At 32.8% G+C, this 23,616-nt stretch overlaps 1 protein-coding gene across 1 annotated transcript; it reads right to left on the bottom strand.

The window, feature by feature from the left end:
- Window positions 1-1,150: 1,150 nt before the first annotated feature.
- Window positions 1,151-23,527, bottom strand: LOC148619898 (putative ATP-dependent RNA helicase DDX46). The gene is made up of 21 exons (XM_088580295.1): window positions 23,395-23,527; window positions 21,689-21,958; window positions 21,293-21,389; window positions 19,975-20,202; window positions 19,143-19,196; window positions 18,140-18,244; window positions 17,738-17,812; window positions 16,973-17,069; window positions 16,417-16,537; window positions 15,540-15,715; window positions 14,586-14,786; window positions 12,607-12,689; window positions 10,955-11,119; window positions 9,825-10,052; window positions 6,268-6,371; window positions 5,645-5,807; window positions 5,147-5,293; window positions 4,138-4,380; window positions 3,197-3,367; window positions 1,758-1,949; window positions 1,151-1,318 (listed from the first exon to the last, which is right to left on the bottom strand). The coding sequence occupies exons 1-21, from the start codon at window positions 23,409-23,411 to the stop codon at window positions 1,271-1,273; spliced, it is 2,985 nt and encodes a 994-aa protein (XP_088436421.1). The 5' UTR covers window positions 23,412-23,527; the 3' UTR covers window positions 1,151-1,270.
- Window positions 23,528-23,616: the final 89 nt, after the last annotated feature.

Here is a 23,616-nt window from a genome sequence, read left to right as displayed (position 1 = left end):
TTGCCCTAATGTCGATAGTGTTTGCAATGTTGGTCATTAATGTGTCTACGTGTCTTTATTTGACTTTTTAGATTATTTTGAAGGAGTGTCATCGTTCTATTACTGTGGATTTTATTACTTTTGTTGTCTGTGCCTTTCAGGGCTTACTTGAAGGTGTGTTTGCACTTATTGAAGACCTTTTGGTGACCTCAGTATTGACTATTTTTATAAAGATTATACCAAGGTGCCATGGTGCATTTGTTGGGTTTCACCATATCTTTTCCTTTTAGCGTGTTTTGATGATAAGATCAAAGCAATTTCCGTGTAATCAGGATCAAAATATTTATTTTCAAAAATGTCTGAGTCAAAATTATGTGTATTTAAATTCTTCGAAGACCCCCCCTCCCATACAGATTTAAAAAAAGTGAGTGAACCTTTTTCCTATAACGAATTGAAATTCAATCTTAGCAATATCAAATTATTCACATTTACAAATTCATTCTTTCTTTTTATGATATAGATAGCAGTGAATTATCAATTGTTTCTTGCGTAAAAAATTTTGATAATTCACAATGTTAAAAATAAATTTGGTAATTTCACTCTAAGTCTTTCTTCGGCCAAAATGTCACAACACTAATATCAATTAATGTAAGAAAATAGCAAAGAATCATGGATAAAATCTATATAATAAATAGGATAATCAATCGTCATCGTGAATAACCAAAATATAATCGTGCCACAAATGCATTAAAATATAACTTGTGGGCGGAACCAGTTCCTAACATTCATTAAATCTGGGCATTCATTGGCACTTGTGATCATACTTTAGTTATTCACTTTTTCCATTTAATTATATCATAATTACAGTGAAACTTGTCTAAAGTGAACCCCATCTGGACTATAGAAATTATTCACTTGAGACAGGTATTCAATTTATCCAGGCTCAAAATATGTTTCATCTGAATAATCTGATTTAACAACTGTAAGAATTTTGGCAACCATCTATGACACACACCATAACAGCAAGGTATTATGCCATTATAGCAAGACAGAGTTATTGAGTGAAAAAAAAATTATTTCATACGTGAAATATAAAAACTTTAAAACACAGAAAATTTTTTATACTTCACAGCTTTCTATACAATAATAATGTGACCAAGCAAGCTCTAAGTACTTAAATAATTTTTTAATTTTCCAATTTTTTTGACAATTTGGAATTTAAATGATATCATAATAATGGAGTATAATCATTGTAATTCCATCCAGGCTGAAATCTTTACAATGTCCTTTATTAGATGACTTTATATCTTCCTTTGTTGATTGGCTGGTAGGAGTTTTGCTGAAATAGAAATGAAATTTTACTCATTAGCATTTTTGAAAATTTATCTATGAGGTTTTTATTCCACAAACATGACAAGTAAGCAGGGCATTGCATTAATGGGACAAATATTCAAATGGCCTTACTCAAAAACTGAATTTTGGATTTTGCTGAAAACTAAACTTAACCTGTATTTAATGGTACTAAACAACTGTGTAATGTTTAAAAAAAAATCATTGATCTGGAAACTGTTGGGAAACGGACAGGCAACTTTTCTGAGGGTATCACATGATACCTCCCCACTTCATGTGGTGGAGTTCAAAACAGTACCAATAAAAATTAGATTTTTAATGCTACTTAATCTAAAATAAATGAATTATGCTCCACAGGAAGAAAACTACCAATTTCGAAATGTAAATATGACACAGTAGTGTTATAAAATATTTGAACATTGTCCTACCAATCTGATAAGCTCCTCCTTAATAAGTCTTGTGACCTCTTTCTTAGCTTTCTGTATTGCCATCTCACTTGTAGCCTCGATAGCTAGGTATAACTTCCTCTCTCCTTCAGGAGGTTCCTTCTTGGGAGGTACAAATGTTCCTCTGACTGTTATTCCTGCCTCTGAGTACTCACAGATCTGGGCGAGAGCCTCCTGAAAAAGAAAATGAAAAAAAGATATCATATTGAGGAAAAGTAGCTTCAAAATTGTAGCTCGATTTTTTTTTTCTGATTTATGCGATACGTTTCACAGCTAAAGGAGAAATAATTTGATGACCTCAACAAAGATATAGTTATGATGTGTAAGAAACTACCTGTAACTATTAAAGTATATGAATAATTGTATTGCTATAATTCTTCTGTTATTTTAAATATTATTTTTAGCCACAGAAGTTGCCAACTCTACAATATTTTTGACAAACATATTAATCACCTTGAAAACTTTCTTCTGTTAAGTTGGATCATGATTGTTCCCAATATAATATATAAAGACTACATGATTTTTACAACCATAAAAACAATGTCTTAATTCTTATCTAGACTCAAATACTACTTATTTCAGCCTCATAATACATGTAAGATCAGTAATAAAAATCCTACTGATATTAAACCAGGAAGATCTTAGTTTCTTTTTGACACCTGTCTATTGCAAAAGTGAGGCAGTGTAGATTTCAGCTTTCTGTCCGTCCATCTGTCCAAAACTAGTTTCCTGGGCATAACTTTTGAACATCTTCACTTACTTTCATCATGAAAATTGGTTTCTGGAGCATAAATTCTTCATAGACATCATCAATCTTACTCAGTTGAAGGCGTATGAGGTAAGAAAGACATCTTTAGATTTTAAGGTCAGAATAACAAAGGTCAAGGTCACAATACTTTAGGAAATAGAATTTCTGGGCCGAAAATTTGTTTCCTGGGCATAACTTTTGAATACATTCATAGAATTTCATCAAACTTACACAGTTGAAGGTGTATGAGGTAAGGTAGTCATTTTTATTTGGGGATCAGAAGGTCAAAGGGGATGGTCACATGCACTTGATGAAATAAAATGTTTTTGCCAAAAATTAGCATCCGGGACTTAACTTTTGTGGCAATTAACATCTTTTCATTACGTGTACTAATATTCCACGAAATGTCACTTTTTCTTGTTCAATGTAAACTCCCGCATGTGATTTCTTCCATGAAGACAATCAATGTACAATCAATTAATGAAACACATCCAAATCATTTTTAAAAAATTTGCACAAAGGTCTGACAGCACACAATGATATGCCTATCAAAAGGTTGGCATATAAAATTAAATCATTTCTTAAAACATAAACATGAATAAGCAAACAATTTCAATTTCATTTCTACGAGTTAGTATATTGAGCATGCTAAATGTAGAAGCTACTATTTTACCTTTGAGGTGACTTTCCACCTGGCTGTTTGAGGGAAGTCATTTATTTCCAGCTCCTCCTCATAACGTTTGAACATATCATTAGCATCACTCTGTTCTTCTTCCTCAGATACAGGTTTATACCCTAACTTAGCATTCAACTTCTCTGCTACTTGCTCCGCTATAGTCTTTGACTAAGAATAAAATAATAAGAAAAGATTATGAATAAGAGAAAAAAATCGTTTGATGATTTCATCACCATAGAAGTTTTAAGTTGTTATCACAATTTGATTGGCTGATATTTAGTTTCTACCTCACAGATGAGACAAAATATCTATCTTTAGTTATACTTTACCTCTTACAGGATTGACAACTTGACACTTACTTGATTTTACTCACTTGCAATGTGTTAACTGGGGTATAATTAATTGGTGTGGGAAATTTTTTTTGTGTATTTGTAAATAATTTTTCAATCAATCATTGGCTCCACTGTACATTATTTTTAAAATAAGGGCTATACCATAAAAAGTGAGTCCTTGGGGCAGAACATCCATGATATTTAGAAATTTGAGAAATATTTAAATGACACCCACAAATACATCAATAACCCCTCCAGAGACTTTTTTTTTCTGGAACAGCCTTCAGAAAAATATTGTTTTTTTAGTGTTTTGTTGCTAACTCTAAATATCTCCATAAATCTTTCAGGCAAAAAATGCTACTGAAGCCTTGAACACTTCATACAGACATGTAAAAAAATGCTACACTTTTTATAAAGACTAAATACATTTCTTGTTTGTTAAACATTTCAACATTCTTAACCATTTTGGAAAGGTTAAGACAGCACAATTTCAATATCCACACAGTAACTCTGTTCGTAAGTAGATAATTAACTTCATGCTACTCTGGGGTGTTTCACATATTACACAATTTGCCAGACTCTTACAAAGACTGCTACTGAACTTACTGCTACTATAGGAGCCTGTCCTTCCCCAGTCATCAGAGATCTTGCAGCAATCTGTGTAATATCCTGAGCATCAGGGCCCTTCTTCTTACTGATCTGTGCAGCCAAACGTTTAGCCAGCTCCAGTTTCTGTTGGTTTGTCTGTGCAGCCGAGGCAGATGGATTGGTTGGGTTGGTTAGAACAGGGTGAGAAACATTTGTTACACGCTTGATACTGGCAAACATGTTCTCTATCTGTTCCTCAATCTGAAATAGAGACATTGAATATAAGTAAGATACATGTAGCTTAATGTTTATCTAGCAGCTTTTGAAAAGGGTTTCATCAAATATTTATAGCTAAACAGTTAAAAGTTTGCACCTCTTCAACTTGAGAACATGAGATTTGTTTTTATTTTTACAACAGCAAAATATATAGACTATTTTTCATGAAAAATTGTGTCTAGTTCAAGCAATATTTCTCAAAATACAAAATTCCCAGCAACATTTTTCAATGAAAAAACAACATTTGTTTCTCAAGAGAGACATGCACATCTTTTGGGAGTCAAACCACTGACACAGACCTATTTACCAAAATTTCTGACTCTTATTCCATGAAACTGAAGTGTAAAATCCTGAACTTTTTAATCTATGGAAGGAGTCAGAAACAATGCTAAATTTGGTTTAGAATTTGTAAGAAATATGCAGAATTCATTCAAGTTCACTCTACAGACATTCAATCGCTATGGAAAAAACAAGAAACCAGAAAATTCAAGGGATTTCTATTTTCCAACATAAATTTATCAATTACTGAAAACTGTGAAATTTAGGCAGCAGTTTAATTTCACTTCTTTTGTGGTAATATCCACAATATGACAATTAACTGTCATGAGTATCTTAATATAATTTAATAAGAGGAATGATCGCAAATTAAAAACTGTGTGAAAGCAGATTAATTGCAAAAACTGTGAAAAAAAAGATGATGCAGAAATTTTCCTGTTTACAGTAAACTCCAAATGTTTCACTGATATCTTACATCTACACCAGCATCTTCATCATCTGAGTCCTGAAGTCCGAGGGCTTTCTTCTGTAGTTTCTTCCTTTCATCAGCCAATTGAGCTTCTGTCTCATCAAATTTAAATCCTCTACCATGGAAACCACTATTTGTTATTTTCTTTCCATCCTATAAGTACACAATATCTTAATTACAATTTGGTTCATATTTTACAGTAACACACTGTACAATAATACATGTATATTACAAAAGGACGTCCTTATATTAATAATAGTCAAAAACAAAGTTAGCATTCCATCAAACAGGAAGTTGGTGAAAATCCAAATTAAAGGCATTATAGAACACATCAAATGAAAGCTAGGTACCATATATGAATTTCTGCTAAATAAAAACTGATTCAAATGCAACCACACCAATTTTGAGATGAATGGATGAACAGACGTTTAAAGATGTTTACAGTATAGCACATTTTACCAGCTGAGATTTAAAAAAAAAGAATGTATACAGTCAAATACCTACCATTCTAGCTCTGACTTTGTAAACCTCCCACATTGTCTTTAATTCCTGTGGTGGCTCGGTTCCTGAGAGTTCTAAGGCTTTCATTATGTCCCCTGAATACCTCTCCTGCTCTGGAGTTATGAAAGTAAAGGCATACCCATGGTTACCAGCTCTACCTGTACGTCTAAACAAGAAAGAGACACATGTTATCAAAAATTTTGGTAATTTCCATTGAAACATTTTAAAATATGTAAAATCCTCTGTGACACCATGGATAAACAGATATAAGCCAGTTTGACAGAAGTGATGTCAGTGAGGCTCATAAGAGGGCTGAAAATAAATTATCTGCTCTCTTAAAATCCTATTGCCCTGGAACAAATATCATAGAGAAAAAAATGCTTTTATTACATATGCAAATTCAGACTTGTTTCAATAAAATACTATATGTATCTGCAACATAAAACGTGATTTAGAAATCCTGATGACTGCTAAATCCTTGATTCATGTTGCAATGGGGATGGGGACAAAAACATTGCAAATGAAAGTTTTTATAGGGGTTAATTAATTTAAATGAACAATTTTAAAGGTTTTGTCATAATATGAGTGAAATCTGAAATGACAAAATCAAAACTTAGAATACATACCCACATCTGTGAACATAGTCCTCATAGTGGTTAGGACAGTCAAAATTAACAACAAGAATCAGCTGTTTTACATCTAAACCCCTGGCAGCAACTGATGTGGCAACCTGAAATTGATTTACAACTTTGTTGAAAAAAAAATACATTGTTTGATTGATTAAATGTGCCACTGTGGAAAATTTGCCGAGGGCTGAAAATTAGTGTAACAAAAAATGTAAATCAGTTAAACTTTTGATACACAAAAAAATGTTTTAAGTAACACTCCAACTGAGAATCATCCAAAATGTGATTCATGGATAAAAAAGCCTACATATTTTTATTTTTGATATTTTGTTTGAATTGCCATAGTAAACAGAAATTAACATTCATTTTTTCATGTAACTCTTGTTCTTAGGAGATAAATATTATATAGAATGCACTGTAGATTTCAAAATTAAGGGATATAACTCTATAAATGACACTCAAATACAATAGAATCTATTGGATTTTCAATGTTGATTATCTCCTAAGAGCAGGCAGATTTAAATGAATAATTACACAGTTTATAGTACAGACCCATAAAACAAATTAATTACAAAAATAAAAATATGTAGCCTTTTTTAAGGTGTATCACATTTTTCAGATTTTGCATGATTCTTACAAAGACAGCTACTTAATACATTTAATGAATATTTTTGGTAAAAATTGTCTCCAGTCCAGCAAATCTTGTCTGTGATTTGCACATGTAAGTATGTAATAATGGTGATAGACTTTTAGAAATCCTATATGATCATGCAGAAACAAAAAAAGGCAGTCTTCAACAAGGGGCTGCTCTGGCTTCCAAAATTCTGTTGCCAGAAAAATTGCCAGCTGGCATTTTTTGTCGCCAGTTTTCAGAAATTTGAGTCAAAGGGTGCCAACAAAAAATTAAACTTTTTACAAAAAAAAAAAAAAAAAAAAAGACAGTATTAAGTTCACTGATGAACTATCTTTGTCAAATTCATCAAAATAACCTCTCCATTCATGACATACATATACCCAAGATTCACTCTTGATGCATGTATAAAGCAGGTTTTTAGCTCGTCTGTCACTTTTATATGCATAAAATAATAAAGTACTACCCCAGAAACAAGTATTTTACTTCTATTAAAGATTTTATCTTACTATTCCCATATAGTCCATGATTTTAAAACATGTTCACCTTTGTCCTTAATGGTCTAATTTATCTAATACAATGTATTTTTTTTTTATATTTTTAACAAACTTGATTCTTTTTTTCAAGTGATAAAATTTCTATCAAACTACAGTTTGTACCATGGACCATTAATTGTGACCCTGTTTAATTATCTTGATATCTGAATAGCATTTCCTTTATTAGATTTTGGGAATCCCCATTCTATTTGTTTACTGATTTTCCTGCCAAAAGAAAGTCACATGGCAAATGTGTAAACAGATGTCATCCATCTTCTTTAATCAATTCTTTCATTTCGAAGTATTTAGACACTTCCTGATGGAATAATCATTGTTATTGGTTTTTAATTTACAGTCGAACCTCGTTAAGTTGAAGTCGAGGGGACAATGCAAAAATGTTCGAGTTATCCGAGGTTCGAGTAATCCGAGGTCGAGGATAAACGGAAATACTAGTACATGTAGTTTGGTCCATGACTGTTTCTGTATTTACATCATTTGTTGTGCTTGTACATGTACATGTACTTCACTTTACATGGTACTTCGTAATGTCATGTGTTTCATATCGGAAGATTTTTTTTTTGTACTTTGTTTATCATATTTGAAATACTGAACGGCACCATTTTAGTGAAATTTCCTTTTTTTTTCTATATCAAAAACGTCATAGTTCATAACATGCTGCTTTGTTTAATTCACAATCAGGAGTATCGTCAAACCATGTGCTCTACAATATTTCGATAAAATTTCACTAGCGAAACGAATGTAGTCGTTGAAATACGTCTGTTTGATGTTTCATTAAATAGTCAGATACCATTACAATTCATCTGTATTTTTTTCTTTATTAATTTTTAAAATATCAAAATATCCGATATTACTGTTGTGTAAATTCTGACGTGTTATTAATAAAATAGTTTCTTTTAACAACACACACAATTTTAAATTAATTAAAGAATCAAATCAAACCATAAAGAGTGTCAACAAATTAATTTTAAAAGCCAAGCTAATCAGCTAATCGTTGTTAAAACACACTTCGATCATGGTTTGTAATAAAGCAATCAAATTACCGAATAATTAGTTGACTTTGAGACATCAGGGTTAATTAATCTATCGAGGGAACTGATTGATTACCTTGAATTATCCGATGTTTCGATTCATCCACGTTTGAGTCATCCAAGGTTAAATTGTATTGGAGTAAGGGGAGTTTTGTTGGGACTTTGTAATTAGTTTAAGTTATCCAAGATTGCGACTAATCCGCATTGGACACATTGAGGTTCGACTGTATTCTGTTATTAGGTAAGTCTGTTTCTGAATGTATTAGATGGTTAAACAGAGCTGTGAAACTTGTGTGTAGCCACGTACACATGGCCTTAATTGTGTTTACCTTTGACCAGATGATGAGAGTTTTGGTTGGCTCAATAATATAATTACATTTGATTGACACCTCCCATGATGATATTGTCAGTCATGGTCGCCTGGTCTAATTACCTTTAATTGCCTGCGGTCGTAAATTGGTCATAGTCAATTAACTCTGACGAGGTGTCAACACAATTGTTTAATTACAGAGAATATCCGTTGCTGATAAAATTCCTGTCAATTTTAATATACAAAACCTAGGCACCAAGAAAATCGCCAACTGGCTATTTTTGTCACCAGATAAAATAAAAAATCGCAAATTGTGACAAATTGCGAAGCCCAGTGCAACCCCTGCTTCAACTGAATTAAGAGGTATGCTAGACTGTATTCCAAAATTTTGTGGTTTACAGATTTGCTGGTTTGCTGATTTATGAAAATTTTAAAATTCATGAACTTCATCTCATCTGTTTCAAACTATCTATTAAGAATTTCAATGCTTTGAATATGATTTGATTGAACATTTAAGTCCGTTAAGTTAATTTCTCTTAGCAGGAATGCTTCTACAGAAATTAACTAGAATAAACTGTTATCACAGAGATAAGTCTTGCCTATCACACATTATGGCTGTTATTTTATACTGACTGTGAAAGCAAATGCATGAAACAGATATGAAAATTGTGATGTAGTGATGCTAATGCAACTGCATACCAAATATAATTGACCTAGCACAAGTAGTTCATATTGAACCCACCTAATCAGAAAACATAACATGGACACTGACACTGATGCCAAGACAGATACTGGAAAAGCCTTTGTATTGCATCCCACGAAAGGGAGATAATAACTGATATCCAAATCCCCCGCCAAGAAACCATAAAAGAAAGTCCAAAAGCAATTTAGATGGAAAAATAAAATAGGAGGTATACATTGGCATCATGTTATACAAATTCTGTGAAAGTTTCATCAAATCATATTTTAAAAGCAGTTATACTACTAGTATATACATCATACAATGCAGCGGTATACTAATCAAAACATACCAGTAATTTAACATTTCCACTTTTAAAGTCCTGAATAATACTATCTCTGTCATACTGATCAATCCCTCCATGTAATGACATACATGGGTAGGAGTGTTTCAGTAGATCCTTCATCAGTTCATCAGCATGTTCCTGTTTGTGGACAAAGACCAGCACACTTCCCCTCTCTTGATAAACACCAAGAATCTCCAACAACTTCAGCAACTTTCTGTCCTCATCAATTACAATCTGAAATTGTATTTAACATGTAAAAAGATTGTTACACATCTTAAAAGACATTAGGTATATGTACCACTAGTTTTCTCATTTTTGTTTTACAGTGCATATAACAATTTTTTTTGCAACATAGAGTTGGTTTTCACTTGATCAAATATCAATCAACTTATGAACTTTCCCAAGTAGTAGAAAAGAAGATTAAAACTTCTGTCAGACAGTTCAATTGATATTGATAGCAATTAATTTAAATCCCGTAACATCATCACTGGATGCATTGTAAAGTTAGCTAATTTTCTTTACTACAAACCTAGTATTCTGTTTTTATAATTTTATCTTTTTTCTTCATGCAAATTTGCTTATTAATTTATCAGTTAAATACTTATTCCTCTGTCATACAAATTTGTTTTGAAGCTTTATATTTTAGATTATAAAGCCTACAAGTATTCCTCTATCTTTCATTTTAACTTAACACTAAAACACTAATAAAGATAAGTACAAACTACCATCAGGATGTTCAGCTTTTCAAAAAAAAAAGTGTTTTGCCCTTCATGTTCAAAAGTGACCAGAATAACTGTGAAATTACTTTAATTGGTGGAAACCAATGTTTGCGAATCATGGATGAAACACAAGTTTGTAGATTCTTGACTTCATGGTTTTAAAGTTTTCAGTATACACATCAATGGAATCTACTATTTGTTGGGAACCAAATTGGTGGTTAGGCTTACCCATAAAAACCACACAAATTGGTAATTTCACAGTATTCTACAATAGGCCATTCTACTAATGTCATTAAGAATGTCATCAGTCTATCTACAGCTAAAAATGTGATAAATAGCACATGGCCCTCTAGAATCCAAACAGAAACAATACCAACTCTTATGACAGGAATGATATAGAATTTGGTAAACACTTACCACAAATTGTTCTACATCTTTACAGACAACACTCCTTCCTCCAACTTGTACTTCGATTGGTTTGCTCAGGATCTTCCTAGCCAGTGCTTCCATCTGCCTGGGGAAGGTAGCCGAGAACATCACAGTCTGTTTGTCAGGCCGGATACAATCTATTATCTTTGTTACCTAAAATAAAAGAATACTAACTGTTACACTTGGTCAATTAAAAGGATTTCAAGACATTTGGGTAGTATCATGCTATCCTAACTTACACATATGCTGCGCCTATATATTCAATAAATTTATATGGAGCGTGTAAATGAGTACAACTCCATACCTAACATGAATTATTTCTACGCTGAAATAAAATGAGATAATTTTTGCTCCCGTAGTTAGGGTTAGATATATCAGTAAACCCTGCTGCACTTCAGCACCCGTTCCAAGTCAGGAACTTCTGGCCTCTGTATGTCTTGTTTCAATTTCACCTTTAGTTAATTTTTTTTGTTACTTGAGTATATAGAGGAAACTCTTTCGCTGTACCTGTGTATAATGATGTTTTGGGGCCAGCTGCACCCTGCCCTGTAGTATAAAGGTTTCCTTATCTTTCATTGAAGACCAATGGGTTGCCTTGGGCTGACATTATCATTCTGGTGGGGTTATTGTTTCTTTGACATATACACTATACCTATTTTTGTCATATGTATATCATTTATAAGAGTAATCAAGGGAACCAAGATTATAGTGGTAATCAAAAGAATTCAATCCAGTGACAAAGACCAGACAGGGAAAACAGACATACACAACAAAGAACATAAAGTAACTAAAATCATACATACAAAGTAACAAAAGCAAATTAGGGTAAGCCTCCTCTGCTTTTCTAGAAACACCCGCCGAGTTGCTCATAAAAAGTCAAGTCAAGGGTTTGTATTATGTCATATTTGAATAAAGGGATGAAAATTCAATTAATTGTTATAACCTGGTCATTCATATTAATCAAGTAACCAGTTATCTGACCAAAAGACTTTCGAACACAAGACATTTCAATAAACAGTAGTGTTAAAAGCACAAAATATGACAAACCTCCATTCATTATCATAACGTAAAAAGAAAAGTATAACCACAAAGTCTCCTGCCAGAAAAATAACCTGTTAATGAGAACAGAATGCAACTTCATACATAATGTATTGATAACAAGAAAATAAAACTGAGTCTGCATTAATTTTCTAAGCCAATAGACCATAACTCATAAAAATTAACTTTCTGGAACAAAATTCAAACTTGATCTGTAACTTATCATTGTAAAGCAATGTACCAAATATCAAATGTATTTCTACAAGCATGACATAAAAAGTGTGGAAAACTGATTTGCCAGGCTTACAAAGTGCAAACATAGAGTCCCTATTGGCAAAAGTCGCCAGTAGGGGACTAATAAAAAAGGGAACAAAATCATCTCGGTCAAAAATAGGGCAAATAAAAACTTTAAAAAGGTTCAGGTATATTTCAAAGTTTTTCTTTTGCCCTGACCTTAACAGTGGAAATGGTAAAAACTAAGTCATCACATGTACAGTATCCCCTCATCCACCATACATGATAAACAGGTTACATCATCTACACCAATGTGCAGTTTGATCAATGCTAACAGAGTTTCTTGAGCTTATAATGTTATGTTTTACCTGTGGTTCGAAGCCCATGTCAAACATTCTGTCTGCCTCATCCAGTACAACATAGGTACATCTTCTCATGTTTGTGACACGACCTGAAAATACATGGTACCAACATTGTTAAGATAGTGTCAAAATGTCAGAAGACTTAGATTTTAAACTAATTTTAAGATAGATCATACCAATAACAGACAAGATCCCAGTAAAACACAAATTCTATGATAAAAATGTCCCAAGCCATCAACTGGAACAACTATGAGCAATGTTCCTTCGGTGAAAGCCTTTGTTCCCCTCTGCAGAAACCATAAAGGAAACTCAGAGAGTTGTTCAGATAAAAAAAAAAATGTGAGATACACAATAGCATCATGCTATAAAGTATTTGTGATGTCTGAACAAATTCTATTCAGCAGATAGAAGATGGTGCTCATTAGTCGACCCATGTCAAAGTCAATATTTAGCATCAGGAAACCTTGAAAGTCATTCATATCGAAAAATGGAATGGGAGGTGCACAATGTCATCATGCAATAAATTTGCAAATGATGCATCAAATTCTATTCAGTGATTTGAGAGGAGTTGCCGGTTAAAGCACAGGAAGAACAAAGGGATTGAAGAACATAAAGACAAAAATGGACAGTATAATCACTATATACCCCCACCCTTTGCAAAGGCAGGGGAAAGGGTGGAATAAATTTGTTTTCAAAATTTGTTCTTATGATAATAATAAAACTTTATCTGCATATTACATATGATCTACCTTAACACGTATTCTACATCAAAATTATGGTTCCCTATTCAAAACAATTTTGTAAAAGATCAAATATTAAATAAAATGATTTTTTTCTCTCACAATGTAAGGGTGTTTTCTTTATACTACCAACAAAATGTTAGTGTATGAAACTACTTTTGAACTGTGCTATCTTAAGAGTTATTGTTGAGGATTCTTTTACTTTTATGAATATAAATGTACATCAATAACATAAATCTTAAGATGAAAATCTTGTGACCAATATAGACGCTTATAATTTGTCTGATGCATGTCTCAATGCATCCAATTCCCACAAGATAGATTCTCCAGTGCACTTAAATCTGTGTATGTACCATATAACATCTGTATCCCAGACTATCTTGCAACAATGGCTGAAATAAACTGTCATGTTACTGTCCTGAGCAAAGAGAAGTAAACAGATTACACCGTATGTGTGGAAATATTAGTCCCCACCACTTAGACCCATTCCAGTAGAAGCCTTTAAAGTATGAATATTTTCAATGAATACATTATCTTTACCAACAAATAGTATTCTCAGAATTGTGGATGCTAAGCTTCTGTGGTTTCTATGATATACAAATGGAACTTGTCAACTATTAAAAAGACCAAATATTTGAAATGATAAGACTACACAAGTCAGATTCACACTGCTTCTCAGAGAGTAATCTGGTTCTTGGTCCTGAAATGGAAATTACTGGATTAATTTCTTTTCCTTGTAAATCTTAACTCTTGAAAAGGCCCATCATGTTTAGATCAGTGGAATATCATAAATTATAGGTTGATGGAATAGATTGAAGAACTAAACTTTTTTCATACAAAAACATTTAAAGAAGTCATCTTTCTTTAAAAAGTATTTGGCATTTAAATGCAGTGAAATTTTCTTAACAAGGCTGCCCTTTAATAAAGTAGAGACTGTAAAGTAAAAAATGCAGATTTTTCCCCTTCTCCCAAAATAAAATCTAACACTAAACATATACCCTATTAAAAAGCTCGGGTCCATGACTTGTTTTAATCACTTGTTTTAACATTTGACGAAATATTACATTCAGTAAAATACTAAAAACTGAATAAGATTTTAGCAATAATTAAGGTAGACCAGCTTCAATCAGTGTCAATTTTATTGCAGGTAAACTCATTTCCCTTACAACATTTCTATTGAAATTCATAACATATATATACAACATTGGGTAAGAAAGCCACTCCCACCTCCTAGCCATAACCTACCATTATTGGCTGCCAACATGTCAATCATTCTACCAGGTGTACAGACTATGATTTCACAGCCTCTCTTTAATTCAGCGATCTGCTCTGATATCCCAGTACCACCATAAACACAGACAGACTTAATGCCAAAAACCTTGGTGAACTTCTTACACTCAGAGTGGATCTGCATGGCTAACTCTCGTGTAGGTGTCATAATTACACCTGAAAACAGTGTTCATAAATAGTGTTCATGTGTTGTGCACTTTTGCTTAAATATAAAAATGAAAATACATTAACAACCTACAACAATAAACCTTATCAACACCACATACATATGAAATTATAAAGAATATAAAGAACTAGTGGTATTCAAACTGACAGCAAACAAATCATTTTGCCTATCAATTGGTCCCTAACTCAAAAACCTTAAAAGGGAAAATTAAAAAAAAAAAAAAAAACAATAAAGACCCCCATTATTTTTTAGGAAACAATATAGGTGACGTCTCAAGACTGTTTAAGTTAGAGTAAGGACAAGTCTTGACAGCTGCCTACCCAACTGCTGAACTAAGCATCTTTATACTTGGGCTCCTTGGGTGGGCCCTTTAAGATACATGTATCTGATCAAGGACCTGTGACCCAAGAAATTATTTTAACCAGGGCTCACGCTACTGGGCGATTCGGGCGAAAGAGTCGCCCTGGGGTCGCTCATTTTGTCTTCAGATGACACCAAAAGCAAAGTGACGTCGCCCTCTCATTTTCAGACATTGCCCATGATCAAGACTGTACTCTGTCTTAGCGTTATTTTGACCAGAGTTTTCTTCTCTTCCTTAACAATTCAAAACAAAATGTGCGTCCATTTGAGGAAAATTAATTGTAAAAATCTTCAAATTCTATGGAATATTCGATTACAAGCAGGCACTTTAATCAGCTTTTTTGTCTTATAGAGACTTCTCTAAAACACACAATTAATCTAACCTATAGGCCCATCTTCATCCTCCAGAGGTGGCTGATCCATTATATGTCTAAACATTGGTATGAGGAAAGCCAGTGTCTTCCCACTTCCAGTCTTAGCTATACCAATCAGATCTCTCCCAGACATGATAGCAGGAATTGCCTGGGCCTGAATTGGAGTTGGCTTCTCATAATCATGTCTGTAAGAAAGATTACAATAGAGGAAAATGTACATGTAAGTTCTAAGTATGAATAATAGACAGAAAAGCACAATGCTATTTGTAAAAATAATAAGCTATGAATTAATAGATCAATGTTTTAGATTCAGTGAAATATTCTTCTGTTGTGTGAATTATGAAATTTGTTAACAATCTACATGTATACTTTCAAAATCTTTCAAAATTAAAATAATCTTCTTTTGATAATCAACATTAAGTAAAAGGAACGTGATATATATGTATGACTTGGTTTTTTAATTTCCATTTTGACTACCTGTATTTCTTTTGACTACTGCTAAGATTTTATCAGTTTGGTAATTTTGTCATTACCATTCATTCACTATGTATGTTTTAAGTACACTGATGGTGGTATACTGATGAGACTACTACATACTCACTGTAAGTACATTTCTGACTTCTATATTTACATTTCAAGTACACTGAATACATTAATACATTTCAAGTACACTGAATACACTAGTACATTTCAAGTACACTGAATACATTAATACATTTCAAGTACACTGAATACACTAGTACATTTCAAGTACACTGAATACATTAATACATTTCAAGTACACTGAATACACTAGTACATTTCAAGTACACTGAATACATTAATACTTACATTTCAAGTACACTCATACTTACATTTCAAGTAGACTAAATACACTAATACTTACACTTTTAGAACATTCATGACTTTACTACTACATCCACACTGTGCCCAGTTTTGCACAGGTCTAGGACAACCTTTACCTCCCACTTTAATCCCTTCTAGATCCTGTCTGTGGGCTTCAACCTCTAGATAGATCAAATGAAATTTTATCAAGTTTACTTTATTATCATTATCATTATCATAAGAAAATGCGACACTTTAAATGTAGAATATTTCATTTATTCCGTTAACATGTTTCAATTTAAAGTTTCTAAGTTTGGAAGGTCTTTTAAACTTTAGACCCAAAATACATTTTCAAAATAGGGCATCTTATGGGAATTAAATGACACCCTGTCATAATGCAAAATTTTTTTCCATTTGCTGTAAATAATCTGAAATTAGAACTTGATCTGTATTTCATGATACTCAATAAGTATACCAATTTTGAAAAAGATCCTTCAATTTCTCTAAAAATATCATCTGGAATCTGTCAGAAGATGGATGGACAGGTTACATTTCAGAGAGTATCACATAATACCTCACCAATCCACGTGGCAGGGTATAAAAAGTGCTTGACTTACCTTCAGCTGTCATTTTAGCTATTTCCGGAACTTCTACATAAAAGTTTTTCCTGAATGGAGCATAATAAATTCTGGTATGGTCAACTGTTATCATCTCCTGGTGAAAATAAAATAAAGAAATATTTTAATGATTCATGATTTTGAGTAATTTTAATAGAATTATTTAATAGATAATTCTAAATGAAAATTTACAACTTTGTTTGGAATTATCTCCCTGTTCACATGTACATATGTACAAAAATGTACATCAAATAGGCATCCCTTGTTAAATCGGATGAAATTGTGATCACATATATCTAGAATTCAAATATGAACTGATAAAAAATTCACTGAATGTGCATTATCCAGTTTGCATTGAGAATACGTTTTCAGTAAACATGGTAAAGTACATGTGCATTGGAATTCCTCTTCTACAATCATCCGAATGCAGAATAATCCAAATCAAGATATTAAAAAGTATATAGTTATTTGTATATGCAAATTGTACATTATTGATATGTCAATATTTAGCAAGTCCTAATCCGCATTTGTTAACGAGCGACTTACTTTCACTAATTGTGAATATAGCTTGCAGCAAATAAGTCCCTTTGTTATGGAGTAAATGTTATAAAATGCAAACAGAAAGTAAGTACCCAAAATTAAAAGCAGTTAAATTAAATAGATCTGCAGAAATACCAAAAAAGTATCTGCAAAATTTTTTTGGTTTTACAGTACACTGAATCCTAAATGTTGCGTTGTATATTGTAGACTTGCACTTTTACCCACCTTCCTGCTATTTTTAGCCTTGGCCATCTTTAACATGGTTACATCTAAATCTTCTTCTTCATCCTCAGAGGAATACTAAAAAAATGTAAATAATACTCAATTTTTATTCAAATTGTTAAAATTTAAAGGTCATCCAAACAATTCTAGTACTCGATTATGATAACTTTCTATCAGATGCCTGAAATGTCTTCTCATTTAATTTTTCATGAAAACAAGGAGGCATTTCATTTACACCATGAGTGTTGTCTCCCCCCTCCCCCCACATATAATAAAATGTGATGGGATGTTTTTACATTCCTTTTTATTTTATTTGTAATGAATGAAGCAAAATCAAAATAGACAGAGGATCTGAAAACTAAACAATTATTTTGTTTTGCCTGGAGTACCAGTATTTTACTCTACCTCCATAGCATCCATGTTACTCTCCATCAGTTCTCCTTTAGTTTTGGTTGGATCGTCTCTCTTCTTGGCTACTGCAGTAATCACAGTGACTTTCTTCGTGTCACCCTTAAAAAAAAACAAAAATTAAATCTTGGTAAGTGCTTTAATATTCATGTATGTGAAAAAATAAACAGAAGCACCAATGCCACAAAACTTCAAAAAAATATATTTAAAAATTGAAGAATATTCTTAAATTCCACAGTACCTCAAATCAGAGTCCAGGAATTTTATGGCAAAAATGTTGTTTGAAATAAATGGAGAAAAAGTAAAATTCTTCCATCATACTGTGTAAGTTTTAAGCCAAGCTATTGATATATATGTATGAATTTTCTGTCATTAGAGACAATATAGGATCTTTATAATACATGTACTAAATCCAAGAAACATAGCATTTTTGACAAGACATTTATTAGTTTTCCTTTTTTTATTGGTGTACATCCAATCTCTTACATTGTAGGAGTGACAATGGCAGTTAAATGATATCTTTCTAACAAAAGGTACCATTTATATATACATGCTATTTTAAAGTGACATAAATATTGGTATATTCACTAGAAAGTTTGAGTTGCTAGTTATAAGTGCATAACTAATTCTCATTATTAGACAAGCCTTGAAAAAGTAAAAAAAAAGCCATGTTTGAGAACTAATACCTGATATCTTAACTCATAGAAAGAAATAATGGATGTACATGTGTAAGCTATATACTTTGGAAGTACTATTGTTCGTTGGGTACCAATTTTCGCTGATTTCATGGGTAAGGTAAACCACGAAATTTGGTTCCCAAGGAAAAGGATTATTTACTTTAAATCATATGACATGATCATCAAAACCACAAATTCAAGAATCCACGAACTTGTGCATTTCCCTATAACCACGATAATTGATACCCACGAATAAAAGTACTTTCACAGTACTATGTCTTGTCCTAATTTTTTTGGGTAGCAATTATGTAACAACTACTTACATTTGAAGTATTTTCAGTTTTCATTGGTTTTACATCCTTTTCAGTATCAATAGACTAAAAATAGAAATGATGACATATATATGAATACATTGCAAGTCAGTAAACAGATGGTTAAAGATGTTACAATAAGCTATACTTGTACATATCCAGAAGAATCCATCGACCAACAATGAGTTTTTCCTTCAGAAACTTCCTATTATGTAGAATGAGAACTATTTAGCTACCCTATATCAGTGATAGGGTATAGACGGGGGCATGTGCCATTTATCTCACAATCCAGCTTAAAAGTAAAAAAAAAACAAACTTCATGTACTCAATTGTACATGCCCTTTTTTTTACAAGATTTTATCTCTTTGTTTCTTCTTTTGTAGGAATCTAAGAGAAGTAGGTTTTAAAAATAACTCAAAGAAATTCAATTTCATCATTGTTTTACCATGGAATAGCTACATGTATAAAGCTGATTAAATAATAACATAAATGACCCAGTATAAAACAATGATGAAATGGAGACTCCGTGAACTATTTCCATTTAAATATGACTACTTTCTTCATGTTCATAAAAAGTGCAGTCTACTTGCTGCATAAAATGGTGACCATTGTGGCGAAAATTTCTATGAAGTCAGAAATAAGATAGTCATGTACCTATGATGTGGGTCATGTGTTTATCACTTTTTCAACATTGCCTTGGTCTAATAACCTCTGAAGCATGTTATATTAGACTTAAGAAATAATATTGTGATACAAAAATATGAATTTCTTTAGACCTTGAAAACCCAACTAAAAAATAAATCTTCTGAATTTTCAATATTATCCTAATTATTTTTTTTATTACCTGCATGAAAGCATCTAAAGGGTCTTCCTCTTCACTTTCTCCATCCCCTGTTTTTTGGGATGGTTCCTCTTCATCCTCTTCATCATCATCTTCAAGTGTCCATTTCTTTGATGGAGGGGCAAAATTCACAGGCAACAATTCTGCTTTCTTTTTCCTTTCAGCTCGCCATTCTTCTATTCTCTTTCTCCGTTTTTCCATTTCTAATTCTAACCTTTTCTGTTCTTCTTCCTGTGAAATTTATAAAGCATAAAATAATTCATTTCTGAAAATCTTATCCTAAGTACTTATTTATACATTGATGCTTAATTCAGTTTTAAATATTTAAAAAAAAATACAACAATTTTAAGAATGATCTACAATAGAAGAAGTTATGTTTGTGGGCCACCACTATTGGCAGTTTTTCATGTACTGGTTAAGCCACAAATCTGAATTAAAAAAGAAATATAAAAATTTTATATAATCCATGAAACAGTGAAACTTTCATAAACCATAGAAATTGATGCTCTGGAATAAAAACTCTAAGTTTTCTAAAAAAGAAAAAAACTTATAAGCGTTAACCTTCTACTTCATAAATCAATCTACATGTATAAACTTCATAAATCAATCTACATGTATAACTGTAGTGCTTTTTAACTCTTACCATGCGGGAACCGTATATGTAAGATCATGAGCTGTTTACCGATTTTTGGGTTCTGGCAATTTTATTTTTGACTTTAGAAACCACAATTTGATTTGCAAGCAGAGTGAATGTGCTTTAACATGAGGCTTTATTATACAGAGTTTTAGCAAAAATAGGGACTTGACAGCTGAACAAAAGGTTATGAGTTAAGAAGGCCACAAAAAATTGTGATTCTTTGAGGGGTAGGGCTCAATTCTCCGCCTCTAACAACAGCAGAATGGATCCATAGTGCTTCATTTCACATGGTTTCTAAAGAATAATGATTCTCTCACCACTAACACGATGTCAAGCCCATATACTAACCCCTTCCGGTTTTAGGCCAATCTGAAGCCAAAAATTGCAAAAAATCGACATTTTTTCTCATGAGTGACCCCCCTGGAGACCCTTGACCTTCCACTTAAGACTGTTATGAACAATTTTTGGCTTGAATTACCATCAGAGGGAACAAGCTTTGGAAAAATTGCACTTTGGACACTTTCTTACCCCCGGTGAGCACCATATCCGGTGAAAAATGACCAAAAATGACCATTTTCCTGTGCATCAAGGTTTGACGGTAGACCTGTCCCCTTTCTTGGTATTTAAACTCCCATAACATTCAGATGAAAAATTGGGGGAAAAAACAATAGAAATTGTACTAACCTTATCAAGAGGCTCATCTTTGATAGTGAGAGCTCCCTCTCTGTGGATAACAGGATCATCACTGTCCTTTTTCCTAGGTGACCTAGATCTTGATCTCCTGGAAAAAAATATATAACAACAAATATATTAAAAATCAAAATCCTGAAATCTTTTCCTATATTCATATTTATCCCTGATGCTTTATCTTTTATATATACATTCATGGTACATACAGGTATAAAAATAGAAGCAGATCCAGAGAAGGGTTGAAAGGATTGGAAACACCCCACTTTTGTCAACATCTTTTTGTTAATTTTGAAAAAAAAAATGGAAATGAGCAAAAGATAGCCTGGAAGACCACCCTTTATAACCCTCTACTTCATTAATTCTGAAACCCTTGATGTATGCTATACTTGCTTTCTTTTATGACTATCCCTATCCCTGTCTCTCGACCTTGACCTTCTTCTTTCTCTTGATCTAGATCTTCTACGATCTTTCGACCTCGACCTTCTCCTATCTTTAGACCTTGATCTTCTTCTGTCTCTTGATCTCCGTCTTTCTCTTGACCTTGATCTCCTTCTGTCCCGTGACCTTGATCTTCGCCGTGGACTTCGGGATCTACTTCTCCTTCTCTTTCGTTCTCTAGAAGTACTTCTTGATCTTGATTTAGATCTTCTTCTGTATGATCTGTAATATCAAAAGTGAAATGCCTTCTGTATGCAAATAAATTCCACAAATATAAAAAAGGTATTAACTTGAAATAAGCAGTCTTTTACATATAATTTCAAATTTTAGAGATTTTGGCTACTAGGTCCGTGTGAAGCGTAAGGCCATACATGCCAACTCTACCGCTTTAGGCGGTAGTCTACCGATTTTCTGGTGTTTCTACTACTGACTTCAGAAATTTTTCTACCGATTTCAAAAATGATTACTGATTTTTTTTTCATCCTTATCTAATTCAACACTACGTTATGGATGAGTTCATAATGTGACGATTTTGCCATTACTGTGGAGTTTAATTAAGGGGAGTGAAACGCATGTCCGACATAGTATATACCCCCACCTTTTCATTGGCTATTTAAATAAGTATTTTGACAAGCAAGATCAATATTTCAAAGATACCAATTGTTTCGACTGGAAGCCTTCGGAAGAACTCCTTAAGAAGACAAAGTCCACTATGTACCAGGGACTTAATCATTAATCAGTATCTCATGACAGAGTTAAATTGTTCTAAAGTTAATGTTTGATATTAAATTTTTTTCACTCTTCTTATTCTTTGTTCCTTTGCTGCTATTTGCTCACTTAAAATAAAATTCGGGGAACAAATATAAACAAGAAAAAAGTAAATTTCTACTGTTAACAGTTCTTTTAGTTTGTCCTTTTTTCTTCCAAAACTATGCCCAGCTGGATACAGCATTTTTCTTCATCGTAAAAAAAATCGGGGAGATGGGCAAATATTATGAACAAAATGGTCTGTTTTCACTCCCCTCATCAGGTGTTTTTGATCCTCCAAAATGTGCCCAAGAGGAAGCATTTTGCTTCCAGGATAATAAAATTTTCTGAGGAGGGCAACCCCCCCCAGACTCCCCCTACCACTTTTGGTTCCAAAAAGGTTGGCATGTATGTAAGGCAAACTCTGCAATCTACGTCGAACCCGGAACAGTTCTTCCCATAACTTTACGAATATTTGGAATCTTCCACTTATCATGCTTAAATACTGATTAAAAATTCCTAAAAAAATACTTTGCAAAATGATAAATGGCATTAAGTCTAATTAATTGGAAAGGGAGCCTGATACTTTTGCTTCGAAATTCTCTTGCACTGCCTTACTCATATTTCACTTAAGTTCAGGCACATTCACAATGTCAGACTAATTGGGGTATGATCTTTTGCATCTACGGGAGTACTCTAGGTTCCACCTAGCAAGCACTCTGAAAAATCCCTGCATGGCTACATTAAAAGGTATTTGGTATTATTTTCTGAGACTGAAACAAGTGCCTGTGTCAGTGTGTGTGGTTGTTTTTTACTTGCCTTGCGTTTCAAGTTTTTGTGAGAAATGCGTATTAGAAAACTAAAATAAGCCTCATAAAATTTACTACAATTCAACCGCTGAGATAACTGACCTTCCGTCTCTTGGCATTTTCAAATATTCGGGCCGTTTTCAGGACGAAATGGAACGAAATTAGCCGGTCAGCGTCATTGTTTATCTTGAAATCTTGATCTCTTATACTTCAAAATAAACGCTTATGTGACAATATTGTCGCAAATGTAATAAATTTTCTTTATGTAAAAGTTTAATTATAAAAAAGAATCATAATCGGTACATTACCGGCAAAATTTATCAA

The sequence above is a fragment of the Perna viridis genome, chromosome 4, assembly GCF_037379345.1.
Source record: "Perna viridis isolate PV_CMFRI_1.1 ecotype Kerala chromosome 4, ASM3737934v1, whole genome shotgun sequence".
NCBI lineage: Eukaryota > Metazoa > Mollusca > Bivalvia > Mytilida > Mytilidae > Perna > Perna viridis.
The sequence above is the reverse complement of the archived record's forward strand: the minus strand, read 5'-3'. Positions and strand labels throughout refer to the sequence as shown.

Coding starts and splice junctions, on each gene's coding strand:
- LOC148619898 (XM_088580295.1), bottom strand. Junction 18,245..19,142: donor AAACTGAAAATACTTCAAAT/GTAAGTAGTTGT, acceptor TTTTTTTTTAAG/GGTGACACGAAGAAAGTCAC. Junction 12,690..14,585: donor CATGTTGGCAGCCAATAATG/GTAGGTTATGGC, acceptor ATGTATTTTCAG/GTCGTGTCACAAACATGAGA.